Source organism: Penicillium argentinense, assembly GCF_028826775.1.
Source record: "Penicillium argentinense strain IBT 30761 chromosome Unknown utg000009l_segment0_segment0, whole genome shotgun sequence".
NCBI lineage: Eukaryota > Fungi > Ascomycota > Eurotiomycetes > Eurotiales > Aspergillaceae > Penicillium > Penicillium argentinense.
Genome location: NW_026622668.1, coordinates 4,083,477 through 4,106,438, shown reverse-complemented (window position 1 = coordinate 4,106,438; position 22,962 = coordinate 4,083,477). Strand labels below are relative to the sequence as shown.

At 45.5% G+C, this 22,962-nt stretch overlaps 6 protein-coding genes across 6 annotated transcripts; 1 reads left to right on the top strand and 5 right to left on the bottom strand.

Annotated features, from left to right (window-relative positions):
* Positions 1–255: 255 nt before the first annotated feature.
* On the bottom strand, positions 256–2,561 carry N7532_009099 (putative AAA family ATPase; the record flags this gene model as incomplete). The annotated part of the gene is made up of 2 exons (XM_056621590.1): positions 256–981; positions 1,047–2,561. The coding sequence occupies 2 exons, from the start codon at positions 2,559–2,561 to the stop codon at positions 256–258; spliced, it is 2,241 nt and encodes a 746-aa protein (XP_056472396.1).
* Positions 2,562–3,407: 846 nt separating this feature from the next.
* srgA (Rab family GTPase srgA) lies at positions 3,408–4,197 on the bottom strand (the record flags this gene model as incomplete). Its single annotated transcript, XM_056621589.1, has 3 exons — positions 3,408–3,730; positions 3,838–4,105; positions 4,168–4,197. The coding sequence occupies 3 exons, from the start codon at positions 4,195–4,197 to the stop codon at positions 3,408–3,410; spliced, it is 621 nt and encodes a 206-aa protein (XP_056472395.1).
* A 549-nt stretch (positions 4,198–4,746) lies between these two features.
* Positions 4,747–6,890, bottom strand: N7532_009097 (NCA2 family protein; the record flags this gene model as incomplete). The annotated part of the gene is made up of 4 exons (XM_056621588.1): positions 4,747–4,981; positions 5,035–5,160; positions 5,279–6,817; positions 6,874–6,890. 4 exons carry the CDS (start codon positions 6,888–6,890, stop codon positions 4,747–4,749), a joined length of 1,917 nt encoding a protein of 638 aa, XP_056472394.1.
* A 784-nt stretch (positions 6,891–7,674) lies between these two features.
* N7532_009096 (sterol desaturase family protein) lies at positions 7,675–8,792 on the top strand (the record flags this gene model as incomplete). Its single annotated transcript, XM_056621587.1, has 3 exons — positions 7,675–7,980; positions 8,046–8,131; positions 8,234–8,792. 3 exons carry the CDS (start codon positions 7,675–7,677, stop codon positions 8,790–8,792), a joined length of 951 nt encoding a protein of 316 aa, XP_056472393.1.
* Positions 8,793–16,789: 7,997 nt separating this feature from the next.
* Positions 16,790–17,401, bottom strand: N7532_009095 (transposase; the record flags this gene model as incomplete). Its single annotated transcript, XM_056621586.1, has 1 exon — positions 16,790–17,401. The coding sequence occupies one exon, from the start codon at positions 17,399–17,401 to the stop codon at positions 16,790–16,792; it is 612 nt and encodes a 203-aa protein (XP_056472392.1).
* A 174-nt stretch (positions 17,402–17,575) lies between these two features.
* N7532_009094 (uncharacterized protein) lies at positions 17,576–18,079 on the bottom strand (the record flags this gene model as incomplete). Its single annotated transcript, XM_056621585.1, has 1 exon — positions 17,576–18,079. The coding sequence occupies one exon, from the start codon at positions 18,077–18,079 to the stop codon at positions 17,576–17,578; it is 504 nt and encodes a 167-aa protein (XP_056472391.1).
* Between the last annotated feature and the right edge of the window lie 4,883 nt (positions 18,080–22,962).

Sequence of the window (22,962 nt, the reverse complement as noted above, 5' to 3'; positions counted from 1 at the left end):
ATCGTGGGTGCCTCAGGCCTCAACATAGCCAGATGCGGTATTCACCTTATCTTATCTCTGGTACTTTGACATTTTGGTGCAGATTGTTTGGGTTTGGGGTACATTCAATTGGCTACTCATCAGTTGAATACACAAGACTACGTTAGTGGCACATCAGTATCTATTTTAATGGTACATGAACATCAGAATCAAGTGTAATTGAGAATTCATCGATCTCAGCGCCTATTCTGCGCGAGATTACCGAAATCTGATCCGCTAGGATTGCGCATCCCTCCATCGTTCATATTCTTGAATGACTGTATCGGTGATCTGTCGTCGTACTTGGCTCAACGCATATTCGAAATGCTTCAACTTCACGTCTTGCTCCTGTTGGGTCACTTCCTCTTCGTCGAGAGCCGCATCGCCTGCAGTTTCGCATATACTGACGACTTCTGCCCCGGAATAGCCCTCGGTCCGGTTGGCCAAATCATCAAGGTCTACATCCGGATGGATCACGGACTTACTGGCCCAAATTCGGAAAATTTCTCTCCTGGCTTCGAAGTCGGGCGGTCCAATATAGAGGATATTGTCCAAGCGGCCTGGACGCATAAGAGCAGGATCCAAAACATCTGGTTTATTAGTTGCCGCAATGACGAGCACACTGCGTAACTCCTCAATACCATCCATCTCATTCAGCAAAGTCGTGAGAACATTGACACCACCTTGAGATCCAGTGCTCCGCCGTCCTGCAATGGCATCAATTTCGTCGAAGAAAATGATGCTGGGCCTAGCAGCTCGAGCCTTGCGAAAGATCTCCCGCAAAGAGCGCTCAGACTCTCCCACGTACATGCTCAGAATCTCAGCACCCTTAACGGCCAAAAAGTTCAACCCAGCCTCTGTGGCCAGCGCCTTGACAGTGAGAGTTTTGGAACAGCCTGGTGGCCCGTAAAGGAGAACGCCTTTTTTGCTTTTCACGTTGAGTCTTTGCATCCGTTCGGGGTGCTAGATCATGTTGTCAGATTTGCTTTGCCATTACTACTATGCAAGTGTTGACTCTCAGCACTCACCTTAAGAGGCCTCTCGACCGCTTGCTGTAGACGTTTCTTAATGTCGCTTTGTCCTCCAATGTCCGACCATCGCACTTTAGGGGTCTCGAGAAATACCTCTCGCATGGCAGTAGGGCGGATTTCTTGTAGCGAGGACAGAACGTCTGTTTCTCGGATATCCAACTCAACACTGGGTTCTTCGTTACCTTCAGAGCCAGTGCTAAATTCCATTTCCTGGAATGAATACCCTTGGTCAAGAATCTGTCGCGATCGTGCTTTGCGACAGATCAATTGCAGTAGAGCATAAAGATCCGCTCCAACATAACCATGCGTCTTTTCCGCAAGCAGATCAATTAGCCCATCATCCAGTCCAGCCGAAACTGGACCCCTTATGGCACGAAGTATTTCTGCCCTGTCCTGGGCCGTGGGGACCTGAAGTTCAATTTCCGTACCAAATCGATGAGGAGTACGCAGCGAATCGTCGACGAGATTCGGGTGTCTTGTTGCAGCGACGACAAGAACGGATGCGCTCCGTATGGCATCGAGGTTCTCGCATAGGACTGAGGCCATGGACTGAGACTCAAGGGAACTCCTCTTGGGCGCGATAAATTCCAGCTGATCAAATATAATGACACTGGGTTTAGAACGCACAGCTTCTTGGAACGTACTCCGAAGCTTTGTTTCACCGTCGCTGATGCTCCTCCCGAGAGAAGATGTGCCAATTTTGAATACCTGTCGCCAGCCGGCCTTCTCGATTTGCTTCAAGAGCATGGTTTTCCCAGTTCCTTTGGGACCAAATATAAGGATTCCTCGGTTGTGTTCGTAGAACGAGGGCATGGTCGGTTTGCGATGGTCAATGTTGAAGTCAGACAGGCTCTCATTTATATCTTCGATCTGCCGTGAAAGACCACCGAGATTTGCTGTTTGAACGGAAATTCTAGACGGGGACTCTGTCGGAACCTCTACCTCTGTTCCGATCGAGATTTTTGTGGCTTTTGAAAATCGAAAAATGGTGTTCGGTAGGCTGCTCGAATTCAGTGTATGAAGTCCGATCACTTGAAAAGCACGACGCTGGCCCTTGAGGTCCAACTCGAATACCAGCCCCTTCGCGAGGACTTCACATCTCGATAATTGGAATTCTAAAGCCCATTCCCAGTGGCATCTTTCTTCCGCGGGTATTGCGCCGTATTTTGCCATTTTCTCACTGTCGGAGCTATCGATGAGAATGATCGAGTCAAGATCCTCTAGACACCTATCAAGCTTCGTAATGGCGACTTTCTCTCCTATCTTGACACCATAGCAGTCCTGGAGGGCCCTCGAGGTTTGTACGACCGTGTTCTGTATGTTCTCCACAGCAGTCCAGGCGATCGCAGTCATCGATGTCCCATCCGGCAGCGTGAGACTACACAGATCGTCAGCCCGGAGTCTTAAACCAGCCATCGAAGAGGACGAGAGATAGATACGGAACGCATCCTTGTGGTCGCTGCGGGCCTGCTTCGACAGGGGTCGAGCTGTGAAGCTGCGAACCTCCGACATTTCTCTGGGCTCAGATATACCAGAGAATGGAAGGAGATAGGTGGTGCAACCGGACGATTCGATAGTCGACGATGTGGTATTCTATTTTGCCCCGTTTCCAAGTTGGCGGCAGCGGAATATTAACTTATTTCCTTTTCCAATTGTTGGTTCACGGTATCATAATTCTTCGGCTGCGTGCGATTTCGGTTGCCGGATATGATCCTCAAAGCTCCTGGCGAACTCGATTGCCGAGGGTTCGTGACAGAAGACAGAAAAAGATATAAAAAAGACGGCAGGAATAGAGATCGAAGCTTCAAAGCAGCTGAATTGCCGAGATCGACAGCCGTCTCAGTATTGCGGGAGAGACTGAAAGGGTGGGAAAATTAGAAAATGAAGTTGTAGTGGGGGAGGATATCTTATCGGCGGGATGATACTTTTTGGCAAAAAAATGAAGTGGGTCCATGAGGAACTACCCCGTCCACAGGCGGGGTGTGTCTTACTAAATGAACTAGTTCATTCATTGCCGGGAAAAGGCATCGTGGCTTAAGCACTATCAGGAATCAAAAAGCAGAAAAGAGAAGGCCGTATAGATATTGACTTAAGACAGCGTGCCCGTCCAAATCCTCACAATGGGAAAGAAGACACGCCGTCACAGTTTATGGACAGATATGTATGATACTAGGGGGTAATAAGCGCCAACTCTCCAAAGAAACCGGACATTCAGATCTTAGCACATGAGATTGTGGGCGAAGGGATATGTTCTGCAGAGAAAACAACCGATGACAATGCGGGGAAAGAATAGATCAAGGACACACGCAAAGGCAAATTGACTGAAAGGGGAAATACAAAGAGTGGTCATACAGGGGTCTAGCAACACTTCCCTCCAGCGCCACCATTCAAACCCGAGCCCTGCTGGTCTATACTGACCCCTGAGTTCCCAGTTTGTTCGGTCTTGGAGGTGTCCATGCCCTTCTTGATGTCAGATGCAAGGCTGTAGAATGCCTTTTCAATGTTGATGTTGTTCTTCGCCGACACCTCCAGGAAAGGAACGCCAAGCTCATCGGCAAGCTGTTGACCCTGCTCGGTCGAAACAGCCCGTTTCTCTTCCCAATCGCACTTGTTTCCAATGAGAATCTTGTGTACTCCTTCGCTGGCATGTTGCTCGACATTGGAGAACCAGGTTCGGATGTCTTTTAAGGAGGAAGTCAGTATCTGTACTATGGCCTCCGAAAAAAGGCAAGCGTTGTTTTGGGGGGGAGGGTAGAAGGGCTAGGGGCCGGAGAAAGAAGGAACTTACTTTGGAACGATCGTTCGTCTGTCACATCATAGACAAGAAGGATGCCCATCGCCCCGCGATAATATGCCGTTGTGATGGTACGAAAACGTTCCTGGCCAGCCGTATCCCATATCTGTAGCTTCACTCTTTTACCGTCCAGTTCGATCGTGCGGATCTTGAAATCAATGCCGATGGTCGTAATGAAGGATGGGGTAAACGAGTCTTCACTGAACCGCAGAAGGCAGCATGATTTGCCTACGCCGGAGTCACCAATCAGCAGCAATTTTATCTATGAGGGCAGACTCATATTAGCAAACTAGCCGAATCCCAGTCTCTTGTGAGCGCACCTACCAGAAAATCATAATTCCTTGTGCCTGCCATCGTGGAGTGCTTGTGACCTCGGGGGATGGAAGGTGGAAAGGGTCCGGGATAGGAGAAAGGCAAATTCTTAGCCGATCTCACAAATGAAATAAGGCCGGAAGGTGGTCGGTGTCGAAAGTTTTCGGAGCCGTTCCGGAACTGAATGCAAATAGCGGTGACGAATCGTGTGAATCGTGGGGAGGGAAATGATGGATAGGTTTGGGTGGCTTGAGGACTGTATCAGGAGTGTCAGGCGAATGGTGCAGATCGCCCAGCCCAAGTCGTCAGGTGATCAGAAAGGACTGCTCGTCTTGAAGCTGAGAGCAGGTACCAGATTCAGGCTGCAAGCAAGGCCAGCGGACGGTAGACGGAGGGAAGGACTACAGAGAGGGGGATGGGGGTGGTCAACAGCAAGTGGAGAGTGATGACGGCGCAATAGTCGATGGTCTGTTACGTAAGCCTCCCCGTGGCCCCGAGGCCGCTGCACGGGATGCGCGACGTCGCACGGCTACTACACGCTACAATCTACACAGGGTGGGATCTTTGTATAAAACAGATGTGATTGATCGTTCAGTGGCAATATGTCCATCGCATCCGCTCCACCACCCGAAGCTGTTTCTCGATTCCGCTTTGAACATCAAGTAGGTCTTGAATGTCCTCCCGAAATTCCCGGTACTGCACTCCTCCAAGAACAAGCTGCACTTTCTGGAGAAGATTTTCCGCTTCGCAGATGAGTCTTCCCGAGTCCTTGAAGGACGCGACTCCATTTTCCGTTGATGCAGACGTTAAGATTCGGGATGCATTTCTGTTTCGTTAGCTTCTTGTCTGTCCCTGGCGCCTCACAAAGGCCAAACTTACCGCAGGCCGCGTCTCAGGTCGCTCTGCCGCTTGCCTCTTTGCAAGCCCCGCCGACTGCCAAACGCACCAAAGAGCCACCGTAGACTCGAATATGATACCAAAATTCCAGGGGTGAGGCCAACGAATCTGCAGATCACGTCAGTCATCGCGTAAGGCGTAGGCCGCAGACCACCTGAATAAATAGGGACGAAGTGGTTCGTGTTAAAGAGATCCAAGAATCAATGTATAGAATGAAAAGGCTTACCCGAAGACAAGCTCTTGGCTCTTGAGAAGAGCGTTGATGCCGCTGATAGCGATTTCGACGTCGACCTTGGTCTTCTGGATTTGGATCAAAAGAGCGCGAATCAAGTCACCTCGAACGGTTCCCTTGAACGGCGCTCGCAGGTCCCGTTCATAGGCTTTCAAAACCGGCGTTAGATCACCTTCTCTGACGGCATTCGTGATTGCCATCGCATCTTCTGCCACCATACTACCTGGGGAAAGATCAGGACGGTCGCGGACAAAGTCAATAACCATTCGCTCTAAGCTGGCCCGATCTGCGACCAAACTGTCCTTGCTCATAATAGCAATTTCACTTTTCTCATCGTGTCGGATGGTTCCGATCAGCTTATGGATCGGATCCAGGACCCAATTTTGGCCAAAATCAATAATGGTAGAGCCAATATTCATGATCCATTGCAAGATTTCATCCTGACGGAGAAGTATGAAGCGTAGCGACGCACTACTAGAGAAAAGTGCCGCCATGACTGGGAGCCAATAGCGAATTACACCATTGGGGCGACCATTGATCTCAATGTGGTTCGTAATGGTTGCCTCATAATCCGGAAGTGTGGCACGTAGGACACGCACAAGGCGCTCAATCAGTCGTACAGATTCGGCGGTGGGCGAAAAGCCATTGCGTTGTGTCTCCAAGCTCGTTATGTCTTTCTCGATGGTTGTGAACACTTGTTGCTCGAAACTAGGGGCATCGGACTGGTCGACTCCATGTTGCAGAATAGCCTCGGTCAAGGCTATGGTCCGGTACACAATGTCCTGCCACTTACCACCGGAGAAGACGGATTCACTGGAGATGGAGGCATCTGCGTGGAAGGAATGCCAAACTTCCATCAAAAGACCCAGGCTACTAGTGGAGATATCTTTCATCGCAAGTAAACGATCCCTTTTCTTTCGGGCTTCTGACCGGGACGACCGAATTGGAACCGATAGACTCCATCGGGCTGGGGATTCCGATATGCTCTGGCGGGCGATCTGATAAAAACATGCCCACCGGGCCGCCATTGACCTCGATAAAGATTCGGAAGAATGCTGGTGATCAAGCGGAGTGGTGTATATTTCCCTTGTCCAATGCCATAAGCGCACTGGCGAAGTCTGTGCGGCATACATTCCACTATACCAGACGGACCCTAAGATCTCGTCCCAATAGTGAATCTCATTGTGGATGCGAATAGTGTGCTTCAGGAGAGTATGCATCACCATTCCCGATGTTTGAACGGCAGCTTTGCCGGCAACAAGCCATAGTTGATCTGAGACATGATCCTCTGCGCCAGTCGTTGCCACAACGTTGCTGGGTGAGCTTGAACAAACCGGATCGGACAGCAGATCCGCTAGCCTATCCGCTGAGAGCAAGGGTTGCGTTTTGGAAGTGACCGATATAGAGTGGACTACCTGCTGCAGGCGCTGAAAATGTCCTTCGGGGGCATCTTTAGCACTATATAGGGTCTCGTCGGAGCGAGGATGCTGCTGCTGGAGACGGTCAAGTTGAGAGCTGACATAGCAGGCATTTCTGAAGCAATTCAGTTAGTATTATTGGGGAGATGGAAGGGCAATTGGAAGGCCTACTCCTGCACGACTGACATGACGCACCTGGCGAGGAACGGTCCTCGAGTGCTGTACCTCCGCGGCTGGAGGCAATGAGCAACTTGGAGAGCTTCGGCTGTTATGGCGTCATAACGAGGACCGGTCCAAACAAGGCAAACAGGCCGCATGCAGGAAATTTTTGCAGCCTGGGGAACCAGGCCATGCAACAGGGCGCACGTGATCGATCTCTTGAGGATATACTCTAATGTACACCGTGGCTGGCAGTACAACACTATGGAGTCGAGACACAGTACCGGGTCTCCGGTAGGATAGATACTGACAGTATAAAGCTACGAATGAATAGAGTAATACTCTTAGTAGGTAAGGCAGGATAGGGCAGGATAGGGCAGGACGGGCGACTGAATGGCACAATTCTCCTGGACCGTCGAATGCCATGGCCAGACCAGCTTCCAGTTCCTAGGAACATGCCACCTGCAGCGTTCCTCCGCAGTGGGCTGAGCCCCAACAGGCGATCGAGTTGGTCCAACCGGGTCAGCAGCCAAACATAGACGCGCAAATGCGCATTATCCTGCGGGTGGGGCTCGGATGGTGATCGGCTCGTCAGTGGCCTTACCTTGCACCGCGCCTGAGTGGTGTGTTCCTTCAGGGGCTCCCGCGGTCTCGCCACTTCGGGTATGGCCCTGCTGCTCCCTCCCCGGGAAAATAATAATCGCTGCTCCTCTGCTTTTTTTTCTCCTTCACCACCCCGCGCTTCTTCTCTTCCCACCCTTTTCTTCTAGGCACTTGTCCCCCCCTCTAACAACCATCTCATTGGGACACACAATGTATGTGCCCCGGCCCTGCAAAGTTTTCATTCGAGACTGGCAAACTAATGTTCAATTTTTCAGGAATTCGACCGTGTTGCCCTCGGCCACCTACTGGGGCCAGTATGAGGAAATCACCAAATACAACGCCGACCTCAACGTTGCCGAGAGGATGTGGGCAGCTTGGTACGCATGGATGCAAAATGACGTCCTTGCCACCGGTATCATGTCCTTTGTGATGCACGAGTTGGTCTACTTCGGTCGCTCCCTGCCATGGATCTTCATCGACAGTCTGGGCTTCTTTAAGGGGTACAAGATCCAGAGCGTAAGCCAGCACCAGCAGAATCCGAGAGTATGAGAAGACAGCGACGCTAACTTTCCCGTGTTCAGAGCAAAATTCCCTCCCTGCGCGAGCAGTGGGACTGCGCGAAATTCGTGCTGCTCAGTCACTTCACTGTTGAACTGCCTCAGATCTGGTATGAGCTCACCCTCCCCTTAGTTTCCGGACCCCGTTTGCAAAGGCTTGGTTTTGTATGTGTCCAACCGAACCAGCTCTGACGCTATTTTGCCACCTGCAGGCTCTTCCACCCAATGGCTCAATTCTGTGGTCTACAAACTTCGATCCCCTTTCCCTCTCCTTGGACCATGGCCTACCAGATTGCAATTTTTTTCGTCATGGAAGACACTTGGCACTACTTCTCTCACCGGGCTCTCCACTGGGGGCCACTCTACAAGGCCATTCACAAGATTCACCACCAATACTCGGCACCCTTTGGTCTCGCCGCAGAATACGCCTCGCCGATCGAAGTGATGATCCTTGGGTTTGGTACCGTTGGTTGCCCCATCCTCTGGTGTGCCTTCACCGGTGACCTCCATATCCTCACGATGTATATCTGGATCGTGCTCCGTCTGTTCCAGGCCATTGATGCCCACAGCGGCTATGAGTTCCCTTGGAGTCTGCACCATTTCTTGCCCTTCTGGGCTGGTGCCGACCACCATGACCTACACCATGAGAAGTTTATTGGAAACTACTCCAGCAGCTTCCGCTGGTGGGACTACCTTCTGGACACCGAGTATACTCCGGATGCTTTGAAGCGTCGGAGGGAAAACAAGGCTGGTGCAAAGAAGGCTCAATGAACCTGATGATGATTAGCTTTGGCCGAGTTCTCTACAAGGTTTAAGCCTTGTCATTCTCAATTGATAAATCATCCCTTTTCTCCTAAGGGGAGTGTTTTGAATTGTACTATTGAAGGCATTCCATTCTTATCTGCTGCCTCTCGAAATATAGCCATCATAAGATCTTAATCAGTTAATATATGAGGAGCGTCTATAAAGCTTCATTTTGAATTTCATATCTCTTGTCTTGATCTTGTAGTTGGACTTTCGGTTTATTCGTTTGTTTATATACTAATCTACCAGCGAACATTTTTTGGTTTTGCCATTCAATATATAAAGACTGTGTGTGGTGGGAAAAATCAGGACAACACACCCTAAGATCACTGTCGGTTAAATGGAGGAGGGAGTCGGTCCGGGGCGAGCGGCTGCTGGTTGAATGCGGAGCCCCGGACGAGGAAGAGATGTGACTGGGCTGGCCTCGTTCAGACCGTGGGGATTGTGTGAAGGCGCAATAGGTGTGGTTTGCCAGGGAGGCTATAAGTGATAGAAAGGATGGAAGGTATGATAGGGGTTGATATATTAATACAGCTCAAATCCCTTGTGCCTTAGACCACATCCCCTCCCTGGTCATCTGGTGCTTTAGACAGAGTTCGTTGCCTCGGCGGGCATTAAAAAAAAAATCAGACTTTCTATTCTCTATCTGAGTAAATACTCTGGCCCTATGTCTAGTTCAATAACTTAGATACCACTATGGGCCATGGTATATTAATCTCCTGAATAGCTGCTATAAAGTATGTAGCTAATTATATACGTGGACCAGCTGACTATGTAGAGAGTATATATAGTAGTAGATAGAATATAATTTTTATATTAGTGAGACTGCTATAGAAGAGATAGCGGGATCGTAGAACTGAAAGTGCATATTTCCCTAAGCTAAGTTTCTATAGACTATCGCATACCTATGTACATGAGAATGGGAAAACATGGCAGAACTCAAGGGCCCCAGGGCCCTGTCGATCACGTGCAGCTACCTTCATCAGCAGTCATGACCGAAGATCAGAGGGATACAGCTTTGCGTTGTATGCCGGTGAGCGTCTCCGATCCGCAGGGTCTCAGGATCGGGCATATCGCTGTCAGGCCTGTGCGGCCTGACAGCGATGTTCCGAATTCCGGTCCGGTGTTAGGAGGAAATAGACAAAAATAGCACAATAGTATTATTCGCTATAATAATTTACACTAATAAAATTTATTTAATATATATATATAATATATATTGTTTTTTTCTGATGATGATGATTTCATTTGCCCGATGTAGCTTGCTCTAAATATATGCTGCTATGCGGGAGTGCTGTCAGGCCTGCCGACAGCTTGAAGGTGGTCGCCAGCCCACTGAACGATTGTTTCCATGGGTTGCAACGCAAGCCCCTGATTGGTCGCCCGAGAATGTATGCAAGCATGACAAAATAGATAAAATAAACAAAGGAAATCCAAAACGAACGTCGCCTCCCCTCTACCCACTCTCCTTTCCACAATCAGACTTCATTCTCTGATCTACTTCATCCTCCACCGTCTTCATCTGCGCAGCCCTCTGGGCCGTCGGCTGCCGCTTCTGCGCTCGCTTGCATCAAGGGAGTACAGTGGACCTGGCACTGCACTCCTAATGGGCACCATCCTTCTTCCGTCACACTGTCCTAAGGGGTCATCCTTTTTCGTCGCCTTTTTTCCGTGCCGAGAGCCAATGGGTCTACTGCTTGAGACTGGTTTAAGAGACCTGTCCGGACCATGAATTCGGCCACAATTATGCGAGCCTCTGGCCGCGTCAGGAGCTCGTCGCGTCCAAGAGCAACTCCGCGGTCAGACAGAGCGTTTCTCATCCAGTTGCGCTCGTCTTGGAGCAGTGGGCATTCAAGCAAGGTTTTGTACTCTAATACATTGTGAAAAGATAAAGTAATTTTTTATAGGAATATTTAGTATATAATGAAAACGACTGTTTCAATTATATAGAAAGAATATCTTACAAATCGTAATTTAAATTCTTGATTAATTTATGATAACATCTTTTAAATGATATTATTAATTAAACTAACGTAGTTCCCAAGCGAGTGACGCACCCAAGCGAGTGACGCACACCGCCTACCCCTACATTTTTAAAATGATATTAGACTACTAAAAACACTATTAAATTCAAAAACTATAGACTAGGGCACCGAGTAATTGAATGGCCAATACTATTGCAGCCGCTACATCTCCGCGGTGCACGTTTGGCTGGTAGGGGTGGCAAAATAGGTGATTCAACCGGTGCGGGCGGATGCTGTTCAACAGGTTCCACTGGCTGCACTGGCTGCACTGGTAGTCGCAAGCCCTCTCCAACTGTAATACCCTGTTCGCATCGAACGAGACGATTCGTTCTTGCTCGCTTTTGCCGTTTCTTCTCATTCGCAGCCCGTAAATCAGCAATTTCCTGCGCTTGTAGCACATTGGTATGCATTGAGACACAGTAACCCTTGATAATCTGATCTAGGATAATCTTTGATGGGGAAGGAGGGCTTCTTGATCGTTTTCTAAGTAGTTTTTTGAGTGAAGAAAACTGTATTTGTACTTGTTTGACTGTTTTTGGCGTTTTCGGACTGAACTCGCTCGATCGGCTGCTTGGGCGGCTAGGTGGTGGTGTAGGTGTTCGGAGAGAAATATTCAGTTTTGAAAGCACCCGTTCAGGATCTAGTGGAACTAGACCTGCTGCTGTGAAACTATGTTGAATAGTCTCTAGTTTAAAGGTCTCTTCTCGTGCCTGAGGATATTCTGCTAGGAAATCTAGCTTATCAATATGGTTAAATCCTAGCCGTGCCTGATTGGTAATCAGACGACTATAGGCACGCTTAAGAACAGCAAAACATCCAATATCTAGAGGTTGAAGAAGATGGGATGAATGTGCTGGCATGCAGAGTGGGATAATTGAGTTTTCAGCGCAAATTCGGTCGAATTGAGGCGTGAGATGGCTACCATGGCCATCAAGAATCAGAAGGCGATGCTTTCCTTTCATCCGACTTGAGGTGAATGGGATGAATAGATTTTGAAGCCATCGGACGCTAATTTCATCTGAAGTCCAGCCATTAGGTGAAACTTCAAATCGCCAATCTTTTGGAAGGCCATCAAGCCAACCGATGTTGTGGTTTTTGGCTTTGAAGATTATACATGGTGGAAGAGCAAAACCTGTTGCACTGATTGACTCGATTGTAGTCACCCATTCACGATTTCCTGGCTGTAGAACTGCCCGACGACCATAGTACTCGGCTCGAGTAACCACCTTTTGTGCTGAAATAAGGCCCATCGCGAATCCAGTCTCATCAAAGTTGTAGATATCATCTGATTGGATGCCGTTCTTATTGATCACATTTTGAACGGTTTTAAACCACTCACGTAAGACCTTCGGGTCCTCGTTTTGAGCACGTTGATAGTCATAGCGTCTTGAGAAGCATGTTCGAAGCTCTTTTTGGCGATTGATAAAATTTGATGCCCAGTTTTTTCCAACTGTTGGTGAGGGGGTGTTTCCGCGGTCGGCAAGTAGAATATTCGCTATTTCTCTCACAGTTGAGGGCCTAGGCGCTGCACCGCGTGAATCCATTGAGAGTATCCACTGTACAAGCGATTCTTCTTCAGATCCAGTCAATTTATGACTATTAGCGCGTGTATTCGCGCGAGAAGACTGGCCCGCACGTCGGCGGCGGATTGTAGCCTCAGATACGCCGTATGTCTTGGCTGCAGCGCGAAGACTAGGAAATTGTCCTTTTTGAAGAGCCTGAATGGCTAATAAGATCCTGCCCTCACGATTAACCGAATCCTGGCTTGATTGAGCGTGTTTTGGTGGCATGGTGGGTGGTTGAAAATAGTGGGTACGCGTCAGGACGCCATTTTTGGTGGGGTGCGTCACTCGCTTGGGTGCGTCACTCGCTTGGGAACTACGTTATTATCAAGGATAATTTTTAATAAAAGTTTTATAAGAAAATTTATTTTAACATTTTTTAGAAGCCCAAAAAATCTCAAAATTTCAAATATAAAATTCTCTAGTACATATAATTGATAATAATCAATCATTAAAATCTTTTAATAGTCAATATCTTTTCTCTTTATAGATCTAGATACTATATATTCTAGACAGAGTAGACTAAGATAATTAAGGTATTATATAGATATTTCATCATATTAGCTATTTTAAAACTAACGTAATCAACCACCGAACCGCGGATACCACCGAACCGCGGATTTTCAATCCAATTTCTATTCTCTCTGTTTAACGCGTCGAATCTTCATCACCACAATACAATATGCCTCTTTCTAAAGAGTCGCGTATTCAGATGGCTATTTCAGCCTATCAGAATGGTCAAATTAAATTAATTTTATGCGCTGCGCAGGTCTTTGCGATTCCTGAAAATACTCTACGCGATCGGCTTCATGGTTCAAAATCACGGACAGAACGACGCGCCAATGGTCATAGACTTACTGAATTCGAAGAGGAATTACTCTTAAAGCGATTATTGGAAGCAGATACGCGAGGATTTCCAATTCGACCTGAATTCCTACGTGGAATGGCTCAAACATTGCTTTGCAATCGATTACAAGATTCAACGGCAGCTCTCGGAATTAACTGGCCTTATAAGTTCGTTAAACGCCATCCTGAGCTACGTAAGCGATATACAAGACGTATTACCTATCAGCGAGCAAAGCAGGAAGATCCAAAAGTTATAAAACCGTGGTTTGAGACTTTACAAGCGACCATTCAAGAGCACGGCATACACGAAGACGATATCTGGAATTTTGACGAGACTGGCTTTGCAATGGGACTCTGCTCTACTTCAAAAGTGATTACTGCAGTTGAGCGCAGCGAGCGACCGCGTAGAGTCATTCAAGGCAATCGCGAATGGGTCACAGTTATCGAGACAATCGGGTCAAAAGGCATACATCTACCGCCAGTCATTATATTAAAAGCAAGCTTTCAACAAGCTGCCTGGTTTCAAGAACCTAAGCTTCCTCGCGACTGGTGGATTTCTACTAGTCAGAATGGCTGGACGACTGATGAAATAGGCCTTCTTTGGCTAAAAAATATCTTCGAACCCCTTTCTAAGCGCTATATGACTGGTGCAAAGCGCTTGCTTATTCTTGACGGCCATAGCAGTCATTTAACTGCTGAATTCGATGATTTCTGCAAGCAGAATGCAATAATCTGTCACTGCATGCCTGCTCATGCTTCGCATCTTCTTCAACCGCTTGATGTGGGTGTCTTTAGCCCGCTTAAAGGGGCGTACGGAAAGCTTCTTGAACATCGTATGAAAGTCGGCAACAATCATATCGATAAAGAAGACTTTTTATCGCTATACCCCGATGCACACGCTAAAGTATTTACTTTAGAGAAGATTTGCAGCGGTTTTAAAGGGCAGGGCTCAAGCCATTCAATCCAGAGCATGTTCTCTCAAAACTTACCTTCCGACTACGTACGCCTACACCTGCACCATCACTAGTTGAAGGCTCGATTTCCTCTGCTTTTCAGACTCCACAGAATACTCGCCAGCTAGATCGGAAAGTCCGAAACCTGCAGAACAGCCTTAATAAAAAACGGCAGCTTTCTAGCAGTCCTATTGCTCATATTCAACATCTTGAGAAAGCTGCGCAAATGGCGATGCAAACCCAACTGCTTTTAGAGCAAGAAATCAAGGCTTTACGGGCTGAAAACGGGCGACAACGTCAAAGAAAGGCAAAAAAGCGTGGTAAACTAGGTAATGATCGCCTTCTTAATGTACAGGAAGGTCAAAATCGGATTCAGCAGCATGATACGCAGCTTAATGAGCAACCTGAAGAATCTACTCCCGTGCCTCGCCGACGAGCTCCGCAGCGCTGCAGTGGCTGTGGAACAGTGGGACATACGATTCGAAATTGCCCTAGTAAATAGCTATTTTTTTATGTATTTAATTAGTCAATTCTAATGGTGTTGGTGGTTTAAAAGCTTCAAAAAGTGGTGGCTATAGCAGAGAATCCGCGGTTCGGTGGTATCCGCGGTTCGGTGGTTGATTACGTTAATACTGAAATCAATTTATAATCAACAAAATAGAGGTCCTAAAGTATCTAAATGAAAAAGGTTTAATGAGGAATATGTTTGTCTCTCTTTAATAACGTAGTTCCCAAGCGAGCCGGCCACCCAAGCGAGCCGGCCACCCCAAAACACATAGTAAATGCGATAAAATACCACAACATATCTCAACAAAAACATCGATTTAGAATACCATATTTGGACATGATGGTCTAGATAGCGTCACCAGCCCACTGGCGTGGTTTTGACATATAAAATCTAATTAGAAGAGAGACATACATATATTTATGTATAGAATACAAAAATTACAGTGTATTTTATTGTAACGTTGCAAGGCGATCATTTTAAAATATTTAAAACTAGGATATATTAATCCCTATGCTAAGTAAAGCCTACCTGCCAATATTCAAGTAAAGTTAGTCGATGGTTGTTGAGATATGGAGTGCTAATTTATCGCATTTAAGATGTGTTTTTGGGGTGGCCGGCTCGCTTGGGTGGCCGGCTCGCTTGGGAACTACGTTAATAGTAGATACTTGAGTATTTATTTAAGATTCTAATTTGAAATTTTATTGATATATTATTTATGAATTATTATTAGGGTGTTGATACACATACCTCCCCCCCCCCCCCCCCCCCCAAAAGCCAAACTTTTGCTTAGTCATGTCCGCCCAACGGCCTGCACGCCTATAATGGCCGCCCAGCTGAGTAGAAACACCTGAATTTTGAAAAGATTTCTGATCCAACCAATCATATTGCTCTATTTACTGGAAAAATATCGAGATAAAAAAGCAGATCATTAATTCATTCATTAGTTACCCAGCATATTCTCCATCATCTGAGTCAATTACTGCCCCTGCATCTAAGCTACTGCCCTCGCTGTCCCCCTGGCTAGCCGTTTCTGCGACTATCTCTGTGTCTTCCACCTCCATACGTGCCCTCCGTCGAGTCCGTATTCCCTCTGATTGGGTACTTTCTGGCTCATTGTGAGGGCTATCACGAGTATCACGTCTCCCACAAGCACCACGTCTCCCACGAGCACCACGACCCCCACGAGCACCACGTCCACGGCTACGACCGCGTGTTGCAGCAGATACACGTTCAAATCCAGAGGGTTCGCGTTGTGTAGAACGTTCAAATGCTGTAAGAGGGTCGGGTGACGATCGAGGAGAAAGCCGGGTCCGTGGTAATATCTGAGTTGCTGGTACCCGGACATCTGAGGCCTGGACATCTGAGGGCTGAATAGGCCGAGACTCTAGATTATTCCGACGGCCGGCTGGCCTTCCACGTTGACGCACCCTATGGGGATTGTGTATCAGGAGAATCGGATCAATTGGAGGCGCCTCTCCGAGTCTGTAAAGATGCCATTGAGGATGGAAATCCTCAAGCAAGAACGGTTCACGATCTTCTATCTTTCTCATAATCACATGAATGCAAGGATATCCTGAGGTATTCCTTGAATTGCAATAGCAATTAGGCGGAATTAGGGGCTTGCCCTCTGCTGCTGGGAGAAAGGTAGCATATGTTGCTTCGACATAGCCAATGGCCTGCAAAGATACACGTTTAAGTAATGGCTGATAGATTGGATCAAGGGTCCGGGTTGGTCGCTTCTCTCGCTGATTAGCAATCCCTTCTTTGATCTTCCTGTACTGACGATCGATAACACGCTCAAAATTCTCTAGGATAGCAAGCAGATCCTTTGTAGATGTATGGAGATCTTGTTTAAGCAACCAATGAGAAGCTTCTGTCCGTGATGTAGAAGCTTCACCGAGATGGAGATATTGGTCTGTATGGAGTTTAAGGAAACTCTCAGGGCAGTCCTCAATCCATTCCTGGATGATATAGTCAAGCAAGGTGGTATAGATCGATGCACTGTAAGCAGCTTGAAACTGTTCCCAAGCAATGTCGAATTCTGATTGAGAGGAGGAATAGTGAGACGATTCTATCGTGCTATCATCTTCCTCCATCCTTGATCAAGAATCTTGGCTAATTCCTCATCCAATTCCTTCTTTGTTAGTCGATGGTCATTTGACGGAAGAGAAAACCCATCCCATTCAATTAGTCCATTATCACGAGCGTCAGCAATAGCCTTCCGAAGAAGTGGAAGAGCCTTCTTCATTACGTTCATGTTGATATGCCAGATGCAGATGATTGTCTTAGTAGAAGGGAATATAGCATGAACAGCATTGATCAGAGCAGGTTCCTTATCGGTAAGGATAGTACTTGGTGCTGATGGAAAGGATCGATCATTTTCATGCAGATGCTCATACATTTCCAAGAGATAAACCATAACAATCTTGTATGTTTCTTCTCGTTCGTTAACAATAAATGCCCACCCAAGATAGATCGATGCACCAGTACAGGTGAATCCAACAATATCAAGTAGTGGCATATTGTAACGATTAGTCTTGTAGGTGCAATCCATTGAGATTACCCAAGGATTATGCTTCAACATTTCCAAACTCTTTTGATGCATAGCGAAAAGAACAGTAACATGCTGCTCTGGATCAAGTGTGTATCGGAATAGCCATTTGCCATCGGTTGGAAGCTCCATAAGAAGTGCTTGAATAGGTGTACGACCTTGTAAAAAGTCTCGATTTAACTTTGCTCGAAGGTTATGAATGTCTCGGTCTATTAGACATGAGTCTGGCTTCCTTGCCTGAGTTGCAGTCATTATGTGGCGTGTAGGTATCTGAAGATCAAGCTGTGATCTGATAGCGTCCATCTGTTACGCCATCTCACGTTTTCGATGAACTTGGTGAGTAGATGCATCTGAGGGCTCGTGCCCATTATGCTCTGTATTCTCCACGGTAAGGATCCAGCCATTAGTATTGGCATTGGTATCGGTATCTAATAGCTGACGACGTAGGGTAGCCTGGAACTTGCATCCACTGGCATATGAGGTAGTCTTTCGCTTGCGTGAGGTATCAGATAAGGCTGGGTTGTATTCACCATGGCGATCGCAGAACAAAACAACCTTCTTTAGCATCCCGGATTTTGCCTTCTTGGAGCGTCCCTTGATAACGGCATATCCAGCTGGCTGCGCAAGCTCACTGATAGCATTGATCGCAGATTCGGGGTCTGGGAAGCGTTGGTTGTGAGGGGGCAGAGGCATCGGTAGTGGTGACGGCTCGGAGGACTCAGTGTCTGCAGTAGGATGGCCAGCTGTGGAGGGAGCTGGTTCACTGGTATATGACGAATCAGACGCGTAAGAATCGATTCCGGGCAGCATATTGGTGTTGTAGAGCGTTGGGTAAGATGGTAGAGAGCGACATGGCGAGGTGGTAGATGGGTAGTGCTATGGGGAACTGGATCTCCTCGGTTTAGCTTCCCTGTAAATGGAGCGATATTATTGGTCGGTCTATAAGCAGGCCTGAAAATCTAGCTGTTTCTGCGCAGCTAGGTGGCTGTCGGGCAGGTATGACTAAGAAAAAAGGGGTGGGGGGAGGGTATGTGTATCAACACCCTATTATTATTCTCTTTCTTGAAATAAGTTGTCCTAAAATTATAATATAGTAGAGCCAGATCAATATCTAAAAACTATAAAAAGAAGAAACATTTTGTCACCATTTGGGGCCTATGACTTCGCCTAGTGATTTGCTGGACCCCATATGGGATAAAAGATAAGATGGGTGAAAACAGATGATGAGATTGAGAGAAACTGTCTCAGGGCCTAACTGAATATCTGTCTAACTAACGTTGGAATCAATCTTGTATAAATAGACTAAAATAAAAGCAAACAAGCAGACAAACACAGTAAGAAAGAAGCGGGGTAAAGCTCGTATTTTTCCCTTAATGCACGGGCTAACTCTCTTCCGAGTTTTAAGTCCCAGTGAGCTGATCAGAATTACACCACAGCCTTGGAAGTCAGGTGTTAAACTACTTTGACTTCCAACACATTTTTATATCAAATATTAAATTATACTATAAAGAATATCGTAATACAATCTTATAAAAATGTATAGAATTGATTTAGATAATTGTATAAATATATATCGAGAGAGGGAGAGAGAAAAATATAGAAGAAAATGGCCAGCCATTTTGTAGATAATTCTAACACCTTGAAAGAACTTTCTAAAATTCGGATTTGAATTTGAAAATTAATATCTTCTATTTTTCAAGTCTTCAAAAGAATATTTAACTTCAGTGTGGTTATATAAATTTTTATTATTAAAAATATATAATTAATTTTTGGGAAAAAGCATTCTTATATAATATCACTATGCACATATAAGTCTACTATGGATAAACATATAAATACAGTACCAAAATAAGAAACAAGTAATTTATTTATCAAAATAAGAAAGAAAGAACGACTTCTTGATAGTATATTAATAGAAGTTAATCTAAAACAATAATGATTTATGTCAATATATAATTTTTAATTGAAATTTAGAGTAGATTACATAACAAAAACAGATGAACAAAATATCTTTATAACGTAATCAACCACCGAGCGGTGAATTTCGCGCCTATCTTCTGCATTATTTCCTTGACGGAGTTATTCAAGGTTTTATTGGGGGGGGGGGGGGGGGGGGGGGGGGCGTTCTCCTTTAATAAGGGAATATGCCCTTGTTAGAAGCCAGAATGGCTGGAGTACGGGTGAAATTGGCTTTCGCTGGCTAAAGGAGATGTTCGAACCATATTCTAAACGCCACTCAACTGGAGCAAAGCGGTTGCTTATTCTTGATGGCCAATTCTAAGCCATTTAAGTGGCTTTCTGCATGGAGAATACGATTATCGGTCTCTGTATGCCTCCTCATACCTCCCATATTTCACAACCACTTGATGTTGGTGTTTTTGGTCCACTAAAGCGCGTGTACGGAAAGCTGGTTGAAAGGATGATGATGGCCGGTAATAACCACATTGACAAGGAAGATTTTCTGCATCTATATCCACCTGCGCGCGAAACTGTCTTCAATCGCGAGAATATATGCCGTGGATTCGCGGGAGCTGCTTAAGTCACTTGATCAAGACCGAGTTCTTGAAAAGATTACCTGGCAACTTCGTACGCCAACACCACCTCTTTTAGAAGTTGAAGATTCAAATTCCTCTACTTTTCAGACACTTCAGAATCCTCGTCAGGTTATTCATAAGGCCGGCAGCCTACAGAGATGACTTCGAAAGAAAAGGACGCTTTCTACCAATCCAATCTCGCATATTCAACACCTCGAAAAAGCAGTGCAGATGGCAATGAACACAAACCTACTTCTTCCACAAGAACTTTAAGGTTCTACGAGAGGAGAATGAGCGGAAAATCAAACAAAATGGCAAGGAGGCGTGCTAATCCTGGTAACGGTCTTCTTTTATTTGTGCAAGAAGGTCAAAATCGAGTTCAGCAGCTTGATACACAGCTTAATGAGCAGGTTATGAGCCTAGACCTAGGCTTCGCGAGCGAGCTCCACAACGCTGCAGTGGCTGTGGAACTGTTGGACATACTATACGAGGTTGTCAATAAATAGCTATTCATTTGCTTTTAGATAGTCTAATATAATATATTTGTAGAGTGTTAATCTAAATATTGTGACGGCGCACGTCGAAATTCGCCGCTCGGTGGTTGATTACGTTACCTATAATAATTTATAATAGAATAGAATATACATTTTTTGTAGAAATTGTCAAGGACTATATATATAGTATTCAGGATTTTAGTATTATCTACCGATAGAATAAGACAGTTAATTAAAATTATTAAAATACTATAAAGTATTTTACCACTCGTCTATGAAATATATTAAATAATTCATATGATTCCAGTATTCTTAATCTAGACTTATAGAATAATTCGGTAACTTAACTAGTATTTGAAAAGAAGACTAGAGATTATAATATATGTCAGCATTCGCTGGTATCCGATGACAAAGCAAGTTGACTGATGCTAAATCATATAACCAGGAATGTGTGGAAGAAGAAGAAGAGTGAGATCAGTCGATATAGAACTGTCTGATTAACTAATGATGTAAATAAGTAGATATATATAGATCGAAAATAGAACAAATAGTGCAAACAAAATATGCAAGTGAAAAGGGGCACGAACAGGGGTAGTTCGATACATTAAACGCCATGCATCTAAAGTGGCTTCAATATATTAGACGCCACTCATATGAAAGACTCAGTATTCAAAACTTCGGATGAACTATCGGCCGTCACTCCCAAGGGTAATCACGTCTGATTTCCCGACAAATATTAATAGAGTAATTCATAGTAAGATATATCAATCCCTGATTCATTTCGAGCTAAATAAGAATGACATAATAAATCAGAAAAATTAGAGAATTAGATTTCTTATATTGGACTTTTTGATATTAAATTATATGTTAAAAGATAAGGCTTTAATTCTTTAATCTTTTTACCTATTATATATAATCTTACCTCTTTATTAATTTTGGTATCATAAGAATAGTTGTAGATATTCGTTAATAAAAATTAGTATATGTTGGAAGTCAAAGTAGTTCAACACCAAGACTTCCAAGGCTGTGATGTAATCCTGATCAGCTCACTGGGACTTAAAACTCAGAAGAGAGTCAGCCCGTGCCACGGATAAAAGGAAAAATACGAGCTTCATGAACTCCGCTTCTTTCTTACTTTGTTTGTCTGCCTGTTTGCATCGATCTTAGTCTATTTATACAAGATTGATTCCAACGTTAGTTAGTTAGGCAGATATTCAGTCAGACCCTGAGAGACAGTTTCTCTCAATCTCATCATCTCTTCTCACCCATCTTATCTTTCCACGTTATTTAGGGTCCAGCATATGACTCGCTTTGTCATAGACCCCGAATGCTGACAATATATATGGTTAGATCGGGAATTGTTACGGACACTACGGGATTTACTAACGTAGATCCCGGCGGGTCCGTCATCTCTCCTCAAATTTTCTGCCCCTACCCAGCCACCTATTCTTGAACGCCTACCATGCCCCCAAAACGCAGTCAAAAAGCTCAAAAATCAATTGAGCAGGAAGGCAGGATCTTGCTATTGAGATTATTCAAAATGGCAGAAATACCACGATAGCTGCTGCTGCTCGCTCTTTTGATGTCCCCCGCACAACTCTTGCTGATCGGATAAAGGGCATTCCTAATCTATATGAAGCAAGAGGTACAGGCCATAAATTCACGCAACTGGAAGAGGAATCAATTCAGGATTGGTTAATCTCTATGGATCAGAGAGGCGCTGCGCTTACAATCGCGATGTTGAGAGATATGGCCAATTTACTGCTTAAACACCGCGGAGATAATGCCCTCCAGACCGTTGGCAAAAATTGGCCAACACAATATATCAAACGACATCCTGAGCTTACTACTCGATTCTCTCGCAAATATGACTACAAACGCGCCCTAATGGAAGACCCAAATACTATTATCGAGTGGTTTAAGCTTATCGAAAAAACGATAGCTCAATATGGTATCACTTCAGATGATATCTACAACTTTGACGAATCGGGGTTTGCGATGGGAATTAGTGCGACGACGAAGGTTATTACGCAGTCATTTTACACCGGTCGGAGGGGCGTTTTACAAGCTGGCAATCGCGAATGGGTGACTGTTATCGAATCAATTTGCGCCTCTGGACGAGCGCTCCCACCATACGTTATCTTTAAGGGGAAACACTTCATGGTACGATGGTTTGACGACCTTCCAAAACATTGGGCTCTTAACGTTAGTCCAAACGGCTGGACAAGTAATGAAATTGGTGTTGATTGGCTCCAAAATCACTTTATTCCGCACACGACAAGTCAGACGAGAGGGAAACATCGTCTTTTGGTCCTCGATGGCCACGACAGTCATCTTACAGCAACATTCGACAAGATTTGCCAGGAAAACGACATCATACCAGTCTGTATGCCTCCGCATGCCTCTCATCTTTTACAGCCTCTTGATGTTGGTTGTTTTGCTGTATTAAAGCGCTCTTATGGAACGCGGGTTGCAGAATATACCCGATTAGGCATCGATTCTATCGAGAAAGATGATTTCCTTGATATTTTTCCAGCAGCCCGTGATGATTCATTCAAAGAGTCTATCATTCAGAGTGCCTTCGCAGCTACTGGTTTAGTACCACTAGACCCAGATCGGGTGTTATCAAAGCTCAATATTCGTCTTCAATCTCCGCCTCTACCAG